A 23611-nucleotide genomic window follows, 5' to 3' on the forward strand; every position below is an offset into this window, starting at 1 on the left:
AATATAAGGCACAATTGTCACTATTGTGGTGAGTATGGTCATGTTGTTGTAAATTGCATTAGGACACATTTCAGAGGCAATTACCATCGATAGTTGAATGAGGTTGTATGCTTTGGTTGTTTTAAGACCAATCATGTGAGCAGAAACTATCCAACTTAGTCATCTGCATCGAGCAGTGAATTCAGCAAAGGTAAAGAAAAGGTTGATGCTAAGAAGGTGAAGATACAGATGAACAAGACATGGAAAAAGAAGGAAGGTTGCAGCACTTCAAGCCAAGATGAGGTCACTTCATCCAATGGATCAAGTAATCACATTACCCCCAACTAGGCAATCAAAGGTACGTGTAGAACTGACACTTGAAAAGCTATTTTTTCATCAATTCCAAGCATCTAAGGTATGAAAAGATAATCCTAGCATGAATTAAGATGCAATGAAGTGATTAGAAGTATGAGACAATCTATCCTTATGTTGTTTGGTGTGTTGTTACCAAGCATTTGAGGTATTAGAGTGACTACCAAGTAGAAGAGAAATGTTAGTGATAGTCGAGCTCACTATGTTCGTTGAGCATACTGGAAACCTTATCAGCCAAGTGTAAGCACTAAGAAATTAATGCAAGGTTTTTATTGTTGTATAGTCATTTTTTGAGTCATTTGCACTTACTAGAGTTTGAAGAGCACGAAGGTGATTTGCAAAAGGAGATTCAAATGTTTTCAAATGGGATTCTACTGCAACTCAACAATATTCGACAGATTTGAGAGGTATTTAACTTGTGTTGAGTTACATTGTTTCGTGTTTTGCAAACCCTAGCAAATTGAAATGGCAACTAGTTCTTCAACAACGGTTAAGAAAGAAGGAAAAGAAGTTTTCAATGTTCAATTAATTAGCAATGATGTGAAACAACCTCTATTATGTGTCATCCCTGATATCGCTTATAAAGGAGATCTGTCTGGTGTGTTATCTATGATACCACCAAAGGTTTTAATGATCCAAGATGTGCAATGGTGTTATACCTGCAAGGTACGTGAGGTTGGTGATATGGAAATTAGGGATATTTATCAGAAGTTGTGTGATAATGGAGTATTGACAAAAGAAAACAAGATCATTGAGTGTAAAGGGTTGATGTGTGTCCTAGATTTCCCACAAATGTTTAAGACTGAATGGATAAGGATTGTGTTGAGCAGAATACATGACAATCAAATATGGTTGGAAGGTGGACCCATCAGAATCTCTATGAGGACCATTCACAAGGTATCAGGGTATCCTACCCTTGATAGACTGAAGTGTATAAGGAGCGATGCAAAGGAAACAATCGAGAAGAACATTGTATCTTGTATGGTAGTTGACCTAGGTTACAAAATTGTGAAGTGTGATCATTCCTAAGACCTAGACAAGTTACAGCTACAACAATTATCAGAAATTTGGAAGCTATTAAGAAGGCCAAGAACTCACAATGTAAGTTTCCCTCACTCATCATGTGCATATTCTTTTATGTGCAAAACACTTTTCCTACATTTGGTAAGATTTCATAGAAGACAAACAAATTTGTTACTCAACAGATAGGAGAGCTCATTGAAAAATTAAGTGATAATTTTGAGTCAGTTATGACCAGTTATTTTGAAGACTTTAAGAAGTCTATGAAGAAAAGATTGAGAATTCCTATGTCGTTAGTTGAACAACATTATAATGATGTTTGTTTTCTAGTTGATGTTGATTACACATATGTACAAGCAATTATGCCAAGAGTTAGATGGTTAAAACCCTTATTATATGAAATTAATGTTGATGAGGCTTCAACAACCATTACTGCATTATTGGTAGAGGAAATGGACAAAGATGTTACATCCTTTGGTAAGTATGAGGAGGCAAAGTCTAGAATAACTATTAACTTGCAGATTGCCTCAGTCATAAGGAAAAAGAACAAGATAATAAAGAAATTGAAAGAGAAATTTGGTGAAGGGGTAATAGCAGAAGAAGTAGAAGAAGATGATGAAGAGAAAGAAGGTCAAGGACCGCTAGAACTAACAAAAGGATTGGGCAAAGACAAAAACAATGATGAAGATGATGTCAAGCAAGCATCCAAGGGAAAAGAGAAAAAGAGAAAAGCACAACAAAAGACAATGGAGAAACCAAAGAAGACTACAAAAGAGTCACAAGAAAATCCTGTTGTACCTTTGACAAGTTCAAGCACAAGGGTTGCCACTGCAAAAGCCAAAGAGATGTTTGCAAAGTAGGGTTGGTTTCCCAATAAGAAATTGTTAATTGTGTATAAATAGAAGAATGCTTGATCCCCTAAGAGTTGGTAAAATTGATAATTTTGTTGTCCATATGCTTCCATTTTCAATATTGTATTTTCAATTAGTGAATGGTGAACACTTCCTTAAAGCAATGGTATTTGATCTTGAACCAGTGAAGCTATCCCCTACTTTTGGAATAAAGAGATACTTATGCCTCATACTTGATGTCTTCTACCTCTGAATGCATGAGATCTTTATGTTTTCTTCTTATTTCCATCCTTGACTTGAACAATTTTTGAATGGTGTTATTTTCTTTGAGTAAATGTTTCATTCTTGTGCTTGCATGTGTTAATGGTTGTAGATTGTCGATATGCTAAGTAGCTCACTCATTTAAACATGTATTTTTAATGGAAATAATAATGAAAGCAAACTATAGTTAGATGTTTCTAAAATGATGATGTTTTTTTTAAAATTAAATGGTTGTATGGTTACTCACAGATATGTCCATTTTTTAGTCCCCAACATTGTGCAACTTACAAGCAAGTCCCCTTGAATCTTCTAGTCAACTCATCCAAGTAAACCAAAACATGCACAATCAAGACCCGACTACCAGGTAATTGTGAGCTAGGAGGATTCATCCTCTAGTAAACTCCTCCAAGCGATGTTGGTCATCGCCTCCGCACTTGGTGACAACCGTTAACCCTATTGGCATAATGTGCAACAAAGCTGCATCAACAAAAATTGATGCTAGAAAGATGTTCCTCGGAGCGCTACGCTAGAAGACCTTGAACATACCCTGCCTAACCAATCCCTAATTAACCTTGTGAGTCCTCAAACTCTTTGTCGACTCCTATGTTCGTCAACCATGTTGAATTCAAAGAACTCAAACCCTATGTTTGAGGCATTGGTTCCCCAATGGGAACATCGCCTCAAGGAATGCACACTCTCTCGGCACAAACTCAAAAGGTTTTTCTTTAGTATGAGCACCTAGGTCAGTGCCTATGGAAGACTACAATTTGATTGCACCAATAATGTTGTCAAATACGAGGCTTTAGTCTTTGGCCTTTTATTCACTCTATGTAAAGGAGTTACCCACTTGCAAAAAATGGGTGACTTGGAACTCATAGTCAAACAAGTCTAGATCCAATACACATGCCATGATAAGTGGTTGGCAGCATACTACAATAGAGCTTGGAGGTTAATAGAGGACTTCGACACCTTTGGGATTGAAGTAATTCCCCAGAAATGTAATTATGTTCCAGACGCCCTCATCGTGTCATCCAACAACCACAAACCCATGGTTCCCATCTTTGACAGTTTTTGGTAGGAATAATACCCACTCTCATTGTCCCTGACACATAGTGCACTTACAAATCATTGAGGACAATAGACACATCCTCAAATTCTAGCCAATATAGGTGTCTTCAAATATCAAATTGTAGAGCAAGAACACACTAACATGGGCTAGGGGATGAAAATGATGAAATCCTCAAACTCCCAACCAATAGCATCCCTAAAGAGATGGTCACGCTTGAATGAGTCTTTGATTTGGATCCTTGAATCAAAGAGAGACTCCCCCAATTCATTGAAGGGGGAAGATACAAAAAGGTTAATCTCAAAATAAACATCAAGGAGAAGAACATCTACATTGGTACCTCATGCTCCCCTTAGGAGAGGGAGAAGATTCTCATGTTTCTTCGAGAATATGTAGATGTTATTGCCTAGGGATGCAAGGAATTGAAATCATATGATACATCCATCATGACCCACACTACCCCCTTGAAATCGCATGCCAGGCCTTTTTGGAAAAAGAAAAGACCAATCAATCTCCTAATTTTCCAAAAGGTTCAAAAATTGCTATCCATAAGGATAATCTTTCTAAACTGACATATCACATGGGTGGCCAATTTAGTTTCGGTCCAGAAGAAAAGTGAGGAAATTTAGCTCTGTGTTAGACTTTTGAAAGCTAAATAATGATTCAAAGAAAAACAACCACCCTTTGCCCTTTTTGGATAAGTTGTCACAAGTAGTAAATGACTCACAAATGATGTCCTTTTTGGATAGGTCCTTGGACTACAACCAGATCATGGTTGAATTTGAAGACCAACTCAAGACCGCGTTCACCACCAAGTGGGAAACATTTGCACATAAGAGAATGCCCTTTGGTTCAATCAATGTCGGGGCTACTTTTCAAAAGGTAATGGACATGCCTTTGATGGGTTGGTTAACAAATGCATAATCATCTACATGGATGATTATACCATATTCTCCTGGGAGAGGCGTGATCATCGCACCCACCTCACTAAAATCTGTGAGCAATGTTATTAGTATGGCATCTCCCTTAACCCTAAGAAATGCGTATTCGGCGTCGCGGAAGGGAAATCATTAGGACATAGTCTTTGAGAAGGGAATTGTCATCTACCTCGAGACAATAGAGACACTATTGCAACTACAGATGTCAGACAATAGGAAGGAAATGAGATCTTTCTTTGGGAAGATTAATGTTGTCACACACTATCACAAGATTTGTCGAGGTTGCTTAGCCTCTAAATGATATGATGAGGAATGACATAAAAATCAAGTGGAGTTCAAAAGCAAAAAGAGTCATTTTCCCAAGCCAAATAGGCTATAATGGAGGCCCCAGTCTTGGCAAGTCCAAACTGCACCCTTCTATTTTTTATATACCCCTTTTCCTTTGCTCAATATGTTGCCATTGTGTTGACCCAAAGGGTTAAAAGGGAAGAACGACCCATAGCTTTCATGAGCTCCCCCTTCAAGAATGTTGAAATGTGGTATTCGGCCCTCAAAAAACAAGCATTTTTCCTTGTCTAGGCAATGAAGAAATTTTGACACTATAGCCTTACGAGAAAGGTACACATGATTTCTCATGCAAAGTGAATTGGGGGAATATTTGGGGAAATGGATGGCTATTGTCCAAGAAGTTGACCTTGAAATGCAACCCATGAGGTTAGTCCATGAATAAGAATTGTCTCAAGCCATGGCCAAGACAAATTCAGGGATTGAATGTCAAACTTAGAAAGTGGATTCTTTCACTCAGGATCCTTGGTATGCTGACATAATATACTTATTATTGAGCAATTGATGCCTTGAAGGACTTCCTTCCCACAAACATCAAGCACTTTGGTTTTCCTTTGATAGTGACATGGATGGTGACAAAAGAGAATAGTACAAGCAGAGAATGGAACATTCGAACACCAGTACATTTTCTATCCTCGTAGACGTGGATGCCAAACATGTAAGCATAAAAAATAATGCTTTGGAAGCTTTGGACACCATAATCTCTTAAATTCCCATCAGCATGCAATTAGCTAGAATTTCTCAGTATTCAATAATTCATGGAACAACATACTCGACACCCATTAGACATCACAATTCTTCTAGAATTCAACTGTCATATTCTGTTCAGGATCTTTTCTTAAACCCGCTTTGATACGATGTTAAATTTTTGAACCAAAATACATAGAAATTCAATGAATTGAAGCTCAAAACTAAAGAACGAACATGCACAAAAGTTTATCCTTAAAAAACCCTCCTGCCCAAGGGAAAAATCTAGCCACACCCAAAATTTGATTCTTAATTGAACACTCAAAATCTGACTACAGATCTTTCCAAGCTTAATCAGAATAATAATCTTTCTCAAAGATTGTTGACTCTCAACAATCATCAGAAGCATTTTATCAACAATGAAAGCAAATGATATCCTTAACATCAACAGTACACAGAGCACCTTATTGTATCTTATCAATACCAAGCACAGAAGAATCGGTACACTCAGAATAAACTCTGAGATTAATTGGTGAAGAGACAGCAGCATAGACATGCTCTGCAGAATATAAACCAATGATACATAAGCTGTACACGTCAGTTACTCATGCATTTAATATTCCTCATGCGATCACTATATAATTGTGCAGTTACCCAGACCGACGTATTCCTTACGCAATTAATAAGTAACTGATAATGCTTGGATTTCCTTCAAGAGTGGTATGGGCAGTGGAAGCAGAGAATAGGAAATGATTCAACTTTAAATGCATTCAATCATTTAAACCAGGAATAGTATGCAGAGTGGAGAGAGAAAGATGACATGGAAGCTGAAGACGGTTAATTAGCAAATTCATCGCAGATAGAAATCATTTCTCCTGCAGCTATAATACATCAACTTTTGATAGTGGCTAAGGAATGAGAGGCTTAGCAGCTTTAAGCCATGTAAGTTTACAAAAACAATACAATTACAGATTCAATTGGCCTTAATTGAAAAATCAGGTCAACCAGTGATGTTTTCTGCTGTAGATCAGCCCAAATCAAGAAAACCTTGTTTCTTAGGAGAAAATTTTGTGAATATCCAATGCGTCCCAACAAAATCATTTAGAACACACACACACACACACGTAGGTATATATATATATAGTTTTGTCTTCCATGGGCAGATCACAGTCACCAAGACTGTGTAGGAGTAACCTGACATCCCTATTAGCTAATGAAGATTTCATAGGTACAAGAGAAGTGCAGATGTGTATAACATTATGTTAAGTCTGGCAGCTTTTAGAATTGAAAACCCTTGAAAGTGTGTATACTGTATACCATTGCTTGGAAGCTGGTAGATTCCAAAATTCATAATTTGTATTTGTCATTTTCTAAATTTTGAGGGAATATATTCACGATGATTGGTTGTTTTAAATAGTTGTTTTATTATTTATAAGTTTCAACTGCAATAACGGGACCTAAAATAGTCATTTGGGGATATGCCCAAAAAAAGCTAGAAATATAAATTTCAGAAAGTTTTGAAATTGTAAAAGTTATAAAACCACTATTGATATGAGCACAAACATTAGTAACGTGAAAAATTTGAACATTTGATTGGTCATTGAAAAACTTGACTTGAATTCAATGAGTGCTTCATTACAATCTGATAATAGAATTCAACGCATTACTAGCTGACGGATTGTCATGAATACTCCAATAGGTACTATCTGCCAACTTACCAAGTATTTCGATGATCTCAAATTAAATTCTAAGATAACATATTGAACATCACTTTTTATGGTCTTTCCAATCCAAGGGTATAGTTCTAAAAGAGGCCATTACTGCAGCAACTTTGCATGTAAGGAATCCCGCAGCTCCAGCTAGAAGCTCTTGAGGTTCCAGAGTTATCATGACTTTTCCAGAGGCATATTTTGATGTCAAAAACAAAATTGCTATAATCCATGATAGCCTTGTCAGCGGTCCCCTGAATCCTGATAAGTTATCTTGAAACTTTTTAGTTTCTAAACTTGACAAGTTTGAAAATTCCACATCCTTGTCTTGGCCTCGTTTTTCTACGCTGTATCTTCTATTAATATCGTTGTCCTGGAACGATGAATTGTTTTTGGTAGGACCTGGATAACTCTGGCTATCAAAGGAAGGAGGCCCAGGTAATTTGTCAACCGCCCTTTGCAATAGTAGCAGATAGAGAAAGCCAAAAGTCCCACCTATTGCAAACCCATTTGAAATCGCTGGATTGCCAACAATTGCTGCAATGAGTGTGCCGCTAGCAACGAGTATGGCACTGTATAGAAGCAGGGATATTTTTAAATCTTCATAATATTTCAAACTCTCTTGCTGTAATTTCCCAGTATCTTTAGAAGATGTCATTGTTCTAAGTATACTGGAATTCAGTGGCTTTGTCCACATGTCATTACCAGATATTTCCTGTACTCCAGAAGCCCTCAGCTCAACTGCTGAGTCACCGCCCTCTCCAAGCATAACTTCATTGGTCTGGAAACTATAGTAGAATCCAATATTTTCACAATTTTGTTTTTCTAGATTATCAGTTCTTCTATCCGCCCTTTGACTTGGAGGTATAACCAGAACACTTATCCTGCTTAATCTCCAAGAACCTGGATAAGAAGAAAATTGGATCGAAGAAAAAAAAAGGTACGCATATATCAAAGATTAATAATGGTATGGAATTTAATAATAACTACTGCATGTACATGAGATTTTCACAGTCCATTAAATTGAAAGCAAAAGCTTATGGAAAAAATTGTGCAAACAGATTATACCCAGTTCCACAAGCTTTTAACTTTCAATGACCACAGCAGTTTGATGTCTAATCATGCATATCATAGACCACCTATATTTCTTTCTATTTTTATTTGTAGAGAATGCAGAATTTACTCTCAATTGCATTGCAAAGAAGATACAAGCGATTTCATTTACAGTTGAGAAGAGTCGCAGGCATATTTATCATTACAAACCTGACTCTGGACCAATCCAAAGAGCTACAAGCTTCCCTATGTCAGGCCCCCAGAACGTCAGACCATCCATGGAGCCTCTCTGAAAATGAATTCTATTACAGTTTTGTTCTTCAATCTTTGACGTGCCTGAAGACAACACTTGAGAAGTGGGCAAAACAGCTGGAAATCTTTGAATGATTGAATTGCCATTCTCCCCAATTATACAGAGTAGGATTCCAGCATTTATATCACTCAAATCAGAAGAGGAATCGTTGCTTGTAGTCAATTCAACTCTGTAAAGGGACTCAGAAAAATCAGATGAAGAGTGTAATTCCTCTTCTAGTGAAGTTGTCAGATTAAATTTGACTGGGGTAGATGGTAGAAGCTTCAAAGGCTGCACAATGGCTTCAGAAGCTGCAACATCAAAGAGACAAACTCCATAACCATTAAAAGAGCAACAGATGAAGAAACATCGTACATTTTCAAAATTAGGAAATCTATAAAAGATGCTATGCAGATACTGTAGAAGTATTAGTTATAGAAAAGCTTGTGAAATAGATAAGAAAGGCAATTCCAAGGTTTTTAAGGATTTTGGACCTTCTCAGTGTAGCTGGATGGTTCAATAAGTGTATTCTCTGCAAGGAATGGGGGATCACTACCTGCACTATGATTGATAAGAAGAAATGTCTAGAGAAATCTCTCAGCCTGAAATTAGTTTCATTCTTAATAATCAGCATAATCATTTTCACTCATTCAATGGGTAGTGTTTTAAACTTTTATGAGCACTTTGATGTGTGAACATGGTTATGAGGTCAATAATATCTTAAAAGGTATTATAATGCATAATCAAGTGCCAATGATGTCACAAGGTCACAAGTTTATTACCAAACTATCATCCAACATAGCAAAGAGTTATTTGATGTCTATGTGGCATACCAACAACCTTGGTAAGCACAACTGTATAACATAAAAATTAAACCGGATTGCACTTACAAATCCAGAAAACTACAGAGGAAACACTTGAGAAGATGTGAAAATGTCACCTTTAGTTGTATTAATATGAAAATGGGATTCAGTTTATACGATAATAAGAATTTGATTATAGAAAGAGAGCATTAACCCTTTACTTAATATGAATAATTAGCTTCTTGCACAAGTTACTTGCATAGCTTCATAACTAGATTCAACCACAACCACAACTATGTAATAACAATGAACGTAGTAGCACCTGCACCTGCTAATTATCACTTAACACAACTTACATAAAATCATATGTTAGAATATAACTGAAAAGAAGGCGATTAGGTTTTCACTAGTCTAAACATACAAACTAGGAATCATTCCCAATCTCTGTCAATTTCATCTGAGACCAATCAATTAGGCCCAAACTTCTGTCCCTTAGGAAAGCTGGCAGTTGGACCGATTGAATATCTTTCTGAATGTTGACATGAATGGATATGATGACGAAATGATGCAAGAATTAGGTAAAATGTTAGTGACTGGTTAATTCTATTTAAGGGGTGGGTGCAAGCCTGTGTTGGGGTGGGGTACCTTCTTAACTACCTTTGCACTCTTGCCACTAATATGTTGTTCATCCACCAATCCACAATACCTTAATTTGAAAGTCAATTGAGACATGTGCAAGCTAAGTAAATACTATATTTATAGCTGTATGATCATGCTGCAACATCTGAACAAAGGATTATATTTAATTTAGAAAAAAGAAAAATGTCAAACATTAAGTTGAAGAGACAACCTTTTGATTGAACTGAGATAGAATGAATTGCAGTCGTTCTAGACTGATGTGAACTTTTGTCAATTCTCCTCCTCCTAGAACAGCCATTCCTCTTTCTTGTATGCAACCCCCAACGTAAGGATGCAAGATCATGTGTATAACCAGAACCTTGCACAGAGAGGCATAATTGGCAAAATATTCCCATAACTGCAAATTTCAAAAACAAAATTAGAAACCGCAGTAGTTTCTAGCTAGAAAATACAACATGCGATTGCATTTCAAGATAGATAACTATTATATGAGATTGCTTTCATTCATGAAAATGGGTTCACTTCAGCTTCAACAAACATTAGAGAAATAAAAATCTTAATATGCATTCGTACAATATTTATTTTTAAAAACAGAGTTCCAAAAAAAATCTTTCTACTCTATAAATGGCATCAAAATACAGGTCAAATCAACCCTACAAACTTGCAAAAAAAACTTATGCTACGTTAGAAGCAGAAACATTTTCTTTATATTGGCTTGGCAAGGGTGAAGCAGCATAACCGTGACTACTGAAGTTTGTCTCATAACCTTAGAAACAGGTTGCACCTTAATAATTGTTCCATGGCATTTCCAAGACGGAAAGAAACGGCAGCAGAATGCATTTATGGTACAGTAGTGGATGGGAGATCTTTACCCAGGGGATAGCAAGGGACTGTAACTAAAAACATATGGGAAATTGTAACTCAGTTATTCATATGTAAAGCATTCACCATATTCATCATAGAACCATATAACATAGCATTAGAACTGAACTGAGAACTCACATGAGAGTCAACACACATATTAACAAGAACATTATTGCTTTTCATTGTCAATGTGCATATTTATGATAACAAAATGCTCAAGGCTACAAGTTATAACTTGCCCTGGTATTTGTCCATCCAACATTTGAAATTTTGTGTTGAATAGCATTTCCTGTAAACTCATTGTTTATCCCATCCAGCATTTTCAATTTCTCTCATCTCCCTGTGCCAAATGTCTCAAAAATTTGTCTTTTTTGTTTGGTGGCAAGAGATAAAACATCAAAGTCCCCTCCTAAAAGCACTTGATATTTTTCCAAAACTTCATCAATTTTATGAATGAAATGTCTCTGGTTGCTTCCCAGCTCCACCCTGCATTTCGAATCTTCGAAAAAGCACTTTTGAGTCAGAAGTTATCCTCAGTTAAGTGTGTATCACTTTTTCACATTTTCCTCCTAGATTTATTAACCAAAAAGTTAAAGAGGTTAATCAATCTTTTCAAATTACACATTTTAAGTGACTCGTCAACCTCACTTAAAATTTGAATTTAAAAAAAAAGAGGTTGTTGCTCTTATAAAACACGTAAAAAAGAAAGATTGCTTAACCTCCTCTTGGTTAAGAAATCTTCTTTAAAAATGTATTTTAAAAGGACACATTAACCTTTTAAATCTATAACTAACTTTTGAAATACAAAATGAAGACATTCAAGCAAAATACAGAGCATGACATTTTTGTGGAGGCAAAAAAAATTACAGAGCTGGACTAATAGTGGGCGAGAACATGTTTGACAGGGAAAGCTCTGATGGACATTCATGCAAAATGAGTGAGCGTTAAACAAAGCTTGTAAATTTTTTGGCAAATGACATAGAGAAATGCCGTCTCATATGCATAGCCCTCACACAAGATTGACATATTAAAATGATTTTTAAAACCTTCAAGCAAATGCACTTGAGGTTTTAATTAAGTATGATTATAATCTTAAAGTGAATTTGAAGCTTGCTGCCTCCAAATTTGTATCTACTAGCCACCACAGTCATGAATGTCGATCAGGGTATTCTTCATGCCAAGTGAAGAATCATCGAAAAGAGGAACCAATTGTTTGATAGAGTGCCTCAGCAGAGGTGTCTCTCATGAAATGTGATGAACACAGAAAAATTCAGCACCCCCACGGGCCAAGTGGGAATTCAATTAGTGTGTTTTGAATGCCATATGCCGATACCACTCAAATATGCGGAAAGTGGAGAAACAAAGCATGGATATGTTCGTAGACTGAGAGGTGACAGTCCGCATGTGAATAGTTTGACAGAATGCCAAACAGATGTCATCTAAAGGTCCACTGGAGATACAAACGGTATTGATACATTGTTTGAATCTACAGTAGATATCAAGACAGCTACTCCATACACTAAGCTAGCTTTGAAAGCCAAGTCAAAACACTTCAGATGTTTAGGGGGTGCAATTAGTAACTAATTCAGAGCTGCAAAATATGAGGCATTAAAAGTGTTTTGAGAACAAAGCTATAAGATTTCCACAATCCATCTAAATTTGTTATATAGTTTTCTAGATTTGATTGTGTAGGATTGTTTACATCAACATTTCGAATCACTCTACATGATCCATCATCATGATGGATCATAAAATTGAAGTGAAATGTCATAAAATTGAAGAGCAAGAAAGTTGATGGGTTTGGACAAAGTCAATCTATTACATCCCAATTTTTGACCTAATTTTGAATGTTCATATAGTCGTTGAGATGTCACATGGAGTCAGTTGCCAGTTGAAATTTGTTATAATCATGTGAAATGGTAAGATGGTTAATCATTATAATTTCATATGAAGATGACATGCTAGTTAATCGTTATGATGCTATTATATTGTTATCTTGAAATCTTACAAAATTGGTTATCATCATGGGAAGTGGGATGGTAGTTTATGAATAATAATTTGTTATGGTAAATTGTCACTAAATTGAGGAATGTAATATAATCGTGGAGAATTCCCTTGCAAAAGCACGTCAAAGGGGGGAAGCATTGCCAGAAAGGAATTGGGCATAAAGGGACACCACCATCACTAAGCAAATAGGTACAAGCCCTAAACCATTTGGGCTAAGGATAATGACTAAGCAGGCAAGAGTGTACGTTGGACGACCATAAGCTAACTTGTTAAATCACATATCATTTAATAGTAAAAGAGATTACTAAGCATGAATTGGAAATTGAACAAGTTTGTACCTTTGTAATTGTGTTGTTGGTTGAAGCCTTCTAATGTATAATCATGTCTTATCATATCGACATCATGATACCTACATATCTATACATGTACATGCATGTATATACATACATACGTAAACCAACTTTATATATGTAAGGATGTATATGCATACTTGATATTTGGCATATACGTAAGAAACATATGGTTGGGGTTTACACATGTACACGTATATGCATACATACATATATAGGTATCTATAGATACCATGATGCTAAATACTAAGACAATATTATTTTCTTTCACTGTGGCTATGGCCTAATATTATTTCATGCGTGACAACCTTTCATATTCTATTTTATTTTCCATCGGGCCTTATAATTTGAGATGGCCATTTTAAAATATTGGTGTCAATGACTTCTTGTTTACATTTGTAACTCTCATCGCCACCCTCTTCTTGTAATTAACGTACATATGACTTTTCTTTATTATTCTTTCTGTTGCCTGGGAAGCGGGTCTCTTCTTCTCGCAAATTGTCTGAGTTTATATTGTTTTGCAAGGCACAAACTCTTGACAGCATGAATTTCCTTCTATTTTTACATCGTTATTTCTTAGAACTATAGTCGGAGTTCTTACATCTGCTAGATACAAATTCTTCCTACACTCTGAGTTCATATAGACCCCGAGTAGAGTCATTGCAAAGTGATGCTTGTCATGTACCTTGGTTTGATAGAACACAACAGCAAATTGTATGAATCGACTCCAGTCAGAGCACAATCCAAATCATGGTTTGCTTTTCATGTTTGAATTTTTATGTGGTCTCTGAAATATATGCATCTAAACTTGAAGCCATTTCATGGCTCGTGCAGTACAGGCAGCCACCCACTGGGTGAATATGTAAGTGAATAAGGTTTTTATTTCTTGACGCTCTGAGCAAATCGGATTGCCAAATTTGATGGCAAACCCTAATTCATATCCGACTGATGTCAACAGGAGGGTACATCCAATAGTTTGAATAATGAATTACAACTGTTTGTTGATGATTCCTATTTAGAAAATTAATCGCATAATGATACATGTTTTTGCTTAGTGAAATCTGTGAAATACCCTCAGAATAAGGACCTCTACTCTTTAGTCCGTGAGATAAGGACAACAAGCAAAATAAGATGCAAGTATGGTATACTTCATAATACTGTGATAAGTTCGGATAGGGCATAAGATTTGACTGTTATTATAATACAGATAGAACACTTAAGCATGCACCTAGAAATTCATCCAGGAGGGTCATCTTGGCTGATATGAAGGGTGAGATGAAAATCATTGTACCATAGAATTATATCCTGCAGGAAAAGAAATGAACCATTATTAATAATAATTGTAAGCTCAAAAGAAAAGAGATATTAATCAACAAGAGTTGGCTCATGGTAGTCCAATATTCAAATCCTTATGCTTAGTCCAGCAGTGGGAATGATACCCTAGTACCAGGATGCTCAATGGTTGGTTAAGTCGTTCCATGTCTACTTCCGGGTAGGGAGGGCCTTTCTCGTTAGAGATTGTGTGGGGATAAGTTATAGTCTGAGGTTGGGTGGTTAAGCTCCTGACAATGCTTCCCCTCTCCATAAGATATCAAGACATGCATCAGATAAAGATAAGCTATGCATTCAAACATTTGTCAGAAACAGGTATTTTTACTTTTATGATGTATATTCAAGTAGAAGGTAAGATTAATTGAGTTGTATCATCGTTACAGTTATTTCTTTAAATGAAAACAACTCTTATCGTTAATATAATTGGCAACTAGTTAGATCAATTGATCTTCTAACTAAACGTGGAATATAATTATTTGCAAGAGATAGATTTATCTGATGGATTTTTATTTCGGTCTTTCATTTATAAGAATAATTATTATGAGCATATCTTCTAATCTTATGTTATTGCCACAATTAAGCAATCGGAAGAAAAGGAATGATACAGTGGTATTTGACGCCCTAAATGATACAGTGGCATCTGAAGCCCCAAATGATACAGTGCTATCTGATGCCCTAAATGATCCAATGACAATAGATGCCCTAATTGATACAATGGTATGTGATGCCTAAATGATCCAATGGTAATCGATGCCCTAATTGATATAGTGGTATTTGATGGTAATCGTCAATTGATTTTGATATAGTGGTATTGGATTGTAATCCTCATTTAATCCTAAGTGATATTTGTGGACTACCCTGGGTGATTGCAGAAGCATCCCTATATTGATTTTCAGTTTCAAATTCCATGGTATGTAGATTTTAATTTCCATAGTAAATTCATTGATGATGTTTTCAAATGTTAGTTATGAGTTTTCCATTTAAGTAATTGTAACTATTAATCTCATTCACATGATCATAACTGTTATAACTGTCTTCCTATGGAAATGAAGTAATAACTGTATTTCTTGATATGTTAGTTGTTAGTTAAGACCCAAGAAAAGTGGATGTTACACACTTCATCAAGAATGTTTATTAAATATAAATAAAATGTAATTGACGAGTTTTAAGCTAAATTCATCGACCTTTATAACACCCTCCCTGTCACATCTCATGATGGAAGTATTACAAACAAATGGGTATGTCATTTGAATTGTGAGAAGGTATCAACATGTTTGATTAAATATCCCATACCATGGCATCTGCAAAAGAAGTTCATCCAAAGTGGGGATCTCATGAGTGTTTGATAGAATGATAACCACAGGTTGCTCATCAAAATGCACATAAGGATGTCATCTTATGGTAGGCAACAATTACAAGATATGGAGAGACTCTATAAACCGTTAACCCAATAAAATCAGCTAAAGTGAAAGTCGAATTTCACAATCAATAAGCATGTGAACCGTTTGACCAAATGTCGATATTCTTCATGCCGAATTGTTTGATATAATGCCTATAAAGTGTGTGAAATGCATGAGCTTCAATTACATATTGCATTTCGTACATGATTGATTGATTGGTGTTTGTGGTTGACCCTTATTCCCGCCATGGCTTTATTGGAAATGCAATAAATATTATTATCAATGTCTATGTTGGATATGTGGTGGTAGCGCAAATATGTTTTCTACACCTATAATAAGGAAAACTCTCCTCCACAACAAGGAGATATGAAGAAACTGAGATGCCACATATGATATCTCTCTATCCTTTGAACAAATTGATTCACCTAATCAAAACCAATGTCAACTAAATATTCACATTTATAGAGGAATGCCAAAAATCAATGTTCCTTACAGTTGAGGCAACCTCTAATTACATTGGCAATGGAGAATGTGTTGGTTCAGTGACATGCTTTCCTGGTAAGTGTGCATGCAAAGTAGCAAAGCCTAGACAAGGCATCAAATTGTTTGCCAATATTTCTCAAGAGGGGATGCTTCAAGAAAATAAAAGAAATGATTGCAAAGTGTGCACAAAATGATTGATTAAATGTGAAAGGGAGACTCCTCTCAGTGAATGAGGTGGGATATCAGATAACATATGTTGCATTATCAAGCTAGTTCAAACTCACTATGTATGTCGAAATAGAAACATAGGGATGCTCAAGGCCATGGAAGCTATCATGCATGCCAATCATTATTAAGCTCATCCCTAAAGATTGTGATGATTATGTGAGCGCATTTTCTTGATGTCTATAGCCCACATGCAAATAACAGCTAGGTATTTTTAACAATACTTTTTAAAAGTTAGATCTTCAAAGTTTATCTAGATGAAGCTCGATTGGGGAAAATTTAAAAAACACATGCTTTCGTTGTTAAAGATCAATTACATCCTATGGAAGGACATATATGTGGATTAGTTACAAGGAATGTGAATTTTTTGACAAATCACCCCATAGAAATGTCATTTCGTGGTGCCACACTTGCAGCATTTTCACAATATAGTGAAAAGGTTTTATGAGAAATAAGCAAGTAAAATGTGGATTGCTCAAAGAACGATAATGAATTGTTTGAAAAAATACATCATCTCACAGAAGACAATGATAACTAGATATGGTCAATGTGCATAAAGATTTTAAGAACATTCCAAAGAGGAAGTTCATAGGTATAAAGCCAAAACCCAAGACCTTTTTCAGTGTCGTATCTTCCCATGCGGAAATACACGAAGGTGTCAAGGTTAAAAAAAAGTGCACTTACAAATGTACATACACATTGGAAATCAATTCAAAGAATAAGGCCCATAATTGTTTGGCATGAATAAATGTGGAATCATAGACAACAAACCTAAATTGTTATCATAGCCCATTTTAGTTGATGTTGTCTCAAATTAGGTTGATGTTGGTGTTTAGGTTTGTTGTCTAGGATATATGTAGAGTCGTAGCCCATATTTAGTTGATGTTGTCTTAAAAGTTCAGCGGATATACTTCTTCGCATCTTCAACTATCGGTGCAATGGCTATGTAAAAGAAGAATATTGTAATTGTGAGCTTAGCACAAACGTGAGTTTGTCTTCTTTACCACTCAAAGGAAATGGGATATTCATGAAAGGAAAGGATGGTTATTTGCCCCAGTCACAACATATGTACTTTAGAATCAGGTTCTTGGCAAATGAAAAACATACTAATCAAGAGATGGTTTAGTGCCTACACTTTCTTCTCAAGTTACAGAAATTTGAAGGTATATTTTGTAAATAGTGACTTTTACCACTTTTGGTCAAGGTTAAGAAGTTGACAATTTTTCCACAAAATTTTGAGGTTAATTGACCTTGTTCAAATTGCGCAAAAATAAGTTAATTATTAATCCAAAAACAAGTTAGTTATGTGAAGAAGCCTATAAATACAAGGCTATTTCTATTGTTAAGGGAAGAGACTTTTATGAAGGGAAAAATTTGGATAGAACTTTAGAACACTTTTAATTTTGCATTATATATAAAAGGGTTTGAGATTGTACAGTGTCATAAACATAATGAAGAAGACATTTTTTCATAAGTTATGAATGTTAAATTAGTGATCCCTTTATGCATTTATGTAAATCATTATAATGTGTGTAGTTGATGTGAAAGACACATTTTTTTTAAGGTATCTTGAGTTAAGTGCGTCAAAATAACCATCTCCTCATATGTTGAGATTTGGTTTGTCATTGCATACTAAAATCATCTTGTTGTAATGTCCCTATTTTTGGCGAGTCTATGTAATTGGTGGAGTTAGCTCATCATAGCAACCCTCGTGAGCTGATAGGGTGTTTTTGGGGTCTTTGTTGTGAACTTACTATTTTTAGTAAGTTTATATTTGGCAGTTGCTATTTTTGGTAGTGCAGTGGGTGGCTTTGGCAATTGATCGTCACTTGCAATTGATCGGGTTAATAATTACATGAGCTCTTATTTAGTTATTTTTCATTGAGTTGCATTATTATAATAATGTTTATATAATTATAATAATGACTTTAAAAAATATTTCTAAAAAGCGTGTTAAAAAGTTTCTAGTGTTGAGTTCTTTGGGAAACTTCCACAATTTCTAAATAGGAAACTTTGGCCAACGAAAGGTTATAAATAAGAGTTCATTTCATTGGGAAAAGTACACTTAATTATTTATTTGCTTTTGTGCCTTTGTGGCTTTTTCCTAAGTTCTGAAATTGTGAGCCCTTGCTGAAGTATAAGGGTTTCGTATGAGAAATTCTTGGCAATTATGTTGAAGTATACAATTGGCCAACACTCTACTACTGTATTCCTATAGCTAAGGAGAAGAGCCTTGATTATTATATTGGATAATATTTTCTTATTGATTATCCGATTGAGGGATTCTGAGAAGTTTCTTGAGAATTGCATTGTAGAATAGCATTGCATATCTCCTACTATTCATGCTGTGTCTTGGAGATTGTTTAAATGGCACTTGACTGAAATTGGGATGTGAAATCGATTTATCTTCCCGGCAGTGATTTCTCTATACAAAGGTGATTTGTATTGTGGCAGCGTTTATTGAACTCGGAATTGTGACATTTATGGGCAGTGTTACATCTGGTGACTGCAGGTATCTTTCTCTAAGGCCTGCGTCCATTCTCCCAACTCTTGGAAGTGGAATTGTCACTCATGGCTCCACATTGCAAGAGCCACACATTAACACTAAGCACCTATACATTGCGGCTGGCCTACAATTCCATTTTGAGTATCGATTTGGTGTCTGGAGGAAGGTGCGATTTACTGTTGGAAGGCAACCATTATCTGTGGTTGCAAATTGACATTGAGGAGCCAATGTTAATAACAAGGGGGCAAGTTGATGGACAGCTAGCCAAATACACTTGTTTTCCAAGTGCCAATAAAATGAATTGTTCTTTTGTTTGATGTTTGTCCTATATAAAGTGCAAAGTGTATCATTTAGTCACAGTCTGATTATGTATATTTTAATTTTATTTCCTGAAGTTGCTGATTTATATTTACAAAGGAAAAACAAATATGCTAATTGGTAAACTTTGAGAAAATTGCAAAAAACAATAAGTAGTGCAAATTGGAAGCCAGGTTGGGGTTTTTACACTTGTGCTCAAAACCCCTTTGTAGTTGTTATCCGTCTAGAATCTCAAATGGTATTCATATGTCTACCTTTGGGGTTTTTGATGTCTATTTTCTTTAGTTTTGTATTCTATCCTTTCTGTACTTTCAGGTGAAAAGTACATAGAAAATCACAAATAAGCCCATCATACGAGGGAGCTACCCCTCTCAAATGCAGGGGAAGGTTGCAATTTGATCGTGATTGGATTTCAACCTATCCAACTATTGGAACGGTTGTCACTGCTCACAAGGAAAGTAGGGTCGGTTTTCAAGACAATGTCACAATGACAAATCTGTTTGCCAATATAATTGCAAAATAAAAAATACATTGATAATTTGTTGTTGCAATCGGCTTTCACTTACTAACACTTCCAATATGAGAGATTATCTCATCCAATCTGACAAAATTAAGAGATGTAGAAACCCAGCTGACAGCAATACAACCTAAAATACACTTTTGTCACATAAAAACCTAGTTCCGTAATAGTCTTGGTCTATTTTTAAGGGTTGACATGTTGGCTGGTAGCCACAGTTGAATACTAAATTCAATGGTTGTCCTACATGGACATTAACTGAACCACTACAAGCACACACATAGTCCTAATATTCGAAATTGTATCCTCACATACATAGCCATCAAATGAACCAAATTGAAATCAAAGAATCATAGTCAACTAAAGGTATATGTGTATCTATGGAGGATCAAGTATTGAATTGAATCTCAGAAAAGACATACAAGCAACATCTGCACAATCAGATTATGGACAATCTTAGGAACATGTGGATAATACCCTGTCATTAAGATCATCCGAAGATCAAAAAAGAATATCAGCCCCTTCATTAGAGGACAGTAATTAGAGTTTCCAGGCAATATTGTTACAAACATAAATGGCATAATACTTGACTTATTAATCAGAGATCAAATGATCTATATATACAAAGAGGAGAGTCGAATAGAATAGAAACATTCTATTCTAGACTACACCTATAAATTAGAAGCATTATAATATTTACAGAGATACAATAAGATACAATAGTAAGCATTAAAAAGAAACATAAAGATTATTCTAATACCCCCCCTTAATGCTCAATCTATTTACTACACCAATAGGTCCCCTAAATTTAACAAACTTGTCAGGACTGAGGGGTTTTGTGAAAATATCTACTGGTTGCTCTAAGGTAGGGACATAGAGTAACTGAATAGATCCATCTTCTACTAATTATCCAATGTAATGGCAATGATGCTCTATGTGCTTGGTTCGTTCATGAAACACTGGGTTCTTGGCAAGTTTGAGTATTCCCTAATTGTTTGAAAACAAAGAAGTCGGACCTACTTGAGGAATATGCATATTTGCAAGCATCAAACGAAACCAAACTGCTTCACAAGCTTCCTTGACAACTCCTCTATATTTTGCTTCTATAGAGGAGAGTGCCCATGCCTGTTGCTTCTTACTGATCCAGGTAACTGCTGTAGATCCGATACTGAACACATAGCCAGAAGTAGATTTCCTATCATCAACTGAGCTGGCCCAATCGGAATCGGTGAATCCACTGAGCTGAGGAGTAGTACTCCTTGTGTAAAGAAGACCATAATCTGAAGTATCATGTACATAGCACAACACACGTTTTGCTGCAATCCAATGATCAGTCTTGGGGTTTGTCATGAACCGTGAGATGTAGCTGACTGCGAAACTGAGATCAGGTCTAGTAGTAATAAGGTAGATGAGACTACCTAATAGTTGCCTGAAGAGTGTTTCATCTATAGGAGGAGAATCAGATTGTGCGGACAATTTTAGACCAATCTCCATAGGAGTAAAGGTAGGTTTGCAATCCTGCATTCGAAACCTGTCAAGCAAATTTCTGGCATATTTGGACTAAGACAAAAAAATACTATTGTCAATCTGCCAAACCTCAATACCTAAACAATAATGAAGCAATCCAAGATCTGTCATATCAAAAGTTCTGCATAGATCCTGTTTGATTTCTGAAATCAAATGTTCTGAACTCCCAGTATTGATCAAATCATCCACATAGACAACAAGAAAAAGAATATCATTACTAGAGTGTTTAATATACAAATTATTGTCTGACGGGCTACACTGAAATCTCTGAGCAACCAAGTACTGATCAATCTTTATGTACCAAGCCTAAGGGACCTATTTAAGACCATAGAGGGTCTTCTGGAGTCTACATACTTTTGGTTCTGAACCGGCAACCTTGAAACCTGGGGGTTGCATCACGTAGACTTCTTCCTATAATTCACCATTGAGAAAAGCACTCTTCACATCCATCTGATGAACTTTCCAACCATATTGGGCTGCAATGGCAAGAAGAAGGCGAATAGTGATCATCTTGGTTGTCGGGGCAAAGGTCTCCTCATAGTCAATGCCTTCGTGCTGAGTGAATCCTCAAGTATTTGTCCAAGGTACCATCCACATGGTACTTGACCTTGTAGACCCATTTATAGCTAATGGTTTTCTTCCCAGGAGGGAGATCTGAAAGAACCTAGGTGTGATTCTTTTGAAGACTCTGAAGCTCAGCATCCATTGCCTATTCCCATTCTGGAATTCCTTTGGCCTCTGCATATGTCTGGGGCTAAGGGATACTGTGGATGTTGGCCATAAGAGCAACATTAACTGTGTTGTGCTGAATGCTCTTATTTCTAGAGGTTCTACCCTCAATGAGTTCATCAGGATGAAGATCACTAAACGTTTGAGCCCACCATTTTGGCCAAAGAGTAGAGGAGCCAATATCAAATGTTGTTGGAATAGCTGGATGAGGAGTAGGAGTAGGAGCTATATTATCTGGAGGTGGCTAAGGTGGTGTATCAGTAGCATCAAATGACTCATATAAAAGACAAGGACCCAAGTCAAAGATTCTTGAAGAATGAATCTCGAAATGCGGCGGGGAGGCAGAGAGCCGAAATGGTCCAAATTCCTCATCAAACACAACAACACAACTGAAGATTAAACTATCAGTGTTTACATCAATCAGTCTGTAGGCCTTATGTGTGTGACTGTATCTTGTAAACATGAGTTTCTGGCTTTTGGAATCCAACTTAGTGCATTTGGCATCAGGAATCCATACATATGCTAGAGAGCCAAAAACTTTCAAATGGGTGATCCTAGGTTTGCTACCAAACTAGGCTTCCTTAGGAGTCTTATGATTAATTGCAAGGGTGGGTGACTAGTTAAGAAGGTAGACAGCTGTGGATATTGCTTCTGCCAAATATTTTTTGGGAACATTTCTATGTTCTAGCATAGGCCTAGCCATTTCTGTGATGGTACAATTTCGACACTCTAAAACACCATTTTGCTAAGGGGTGTGAGGTGTGGTGAACTGACGTCTAATGCCATGAGTAGTACAGAAGGCATAGAAAGCAGAAGAACAGAATTCCCCCCCCCCCCATTATCGGTCCTAAGAGTACAGATGGGGGAACTAGACTCTTTTTCTACTAGGGCTTTAAACTGCTGAAATACAGGAAAGCATTTGATTTTTGCTTAAGAAATATACCCACATTTTGCAATTGAAGTCATCCACAAAGAGTAAGAAGTACCTGTTCCCAGTAACAAAAGAAGTATTCATAGGACCACATACATCAGCATGGACCAGCTGGAGTACTTTATGCCCGCCATGATTCACCATCCTTAAATGGTGTCCTATGTTGCTTCCCTGCTTGGCAAGCTCCACAAATGCAATGGTTCGGGGTCTAGATATCAGGTAGGCCATGGACTAAATTATCCCAAGCAAGTTGTGCTAGATATTGAATGTTCAGGTGATCGTATCGCTAATGCCATAGGCTGCTAAGAGCGGATGATTTTGCGATGAAGGCACCCTCAAGGGAATCGCCTAAATCTACAAGCCTATAAATACCATGATCTTCAAGACCGACAACAAGTGTAGTGCGA

The 23611-nt window shown here is 36.3% G+C and overlaps 1 protein-coding gene across 1 annotated transcript in view; it reads right to left on the reverse strand.

Annotated features, from left to right (window-relative positions):
- Positions 1-7083: 7083 nt before the first annotated feature.
- Positions 7084-23611, reverse strand: part of LOC149575861 (Lipase/lipooxygenase, PLAT/LH2 family protein) — a 41712-nt gene continuing 25184 nt past the window's right edge. The window contains exons 2-4 of the mRNA XM_089815813.1: positions 10227-10412; positions 8492-8884; positions 7084-8131 (exon numbers count right to left, since the gene is read on the reverse strand). Coding sequence (XP_089671939.1) covers positions 7287-8131; positions 8492-8884; positions 10227-10410 — 1422 coding nt within the window. The 5' untranslated portion in view covers positions 10411-10412 and the 3' untranslated portion in view covers positions 7084-7286. The remainder of the gene's footprint in view (positions 8132-8491; positions 8885-10226; positions 10413-23611) is intronic.

Source organism: Cupressus sempervirens, chromosome 1 (assembly GCF_028749045.1).
Source record: "Cupressus sempervirens isolate cs-2001-9-10 chromosome 1, ASM2874904v1, whole genome shotgun sequence".
NCBI classification, from domain to species: Eukaryota; Viridiplantae; Streptophyta; class Pinopsida; order Cupressales; family Cupressaceae; genus Cupressus; species Cupressus sempervirens.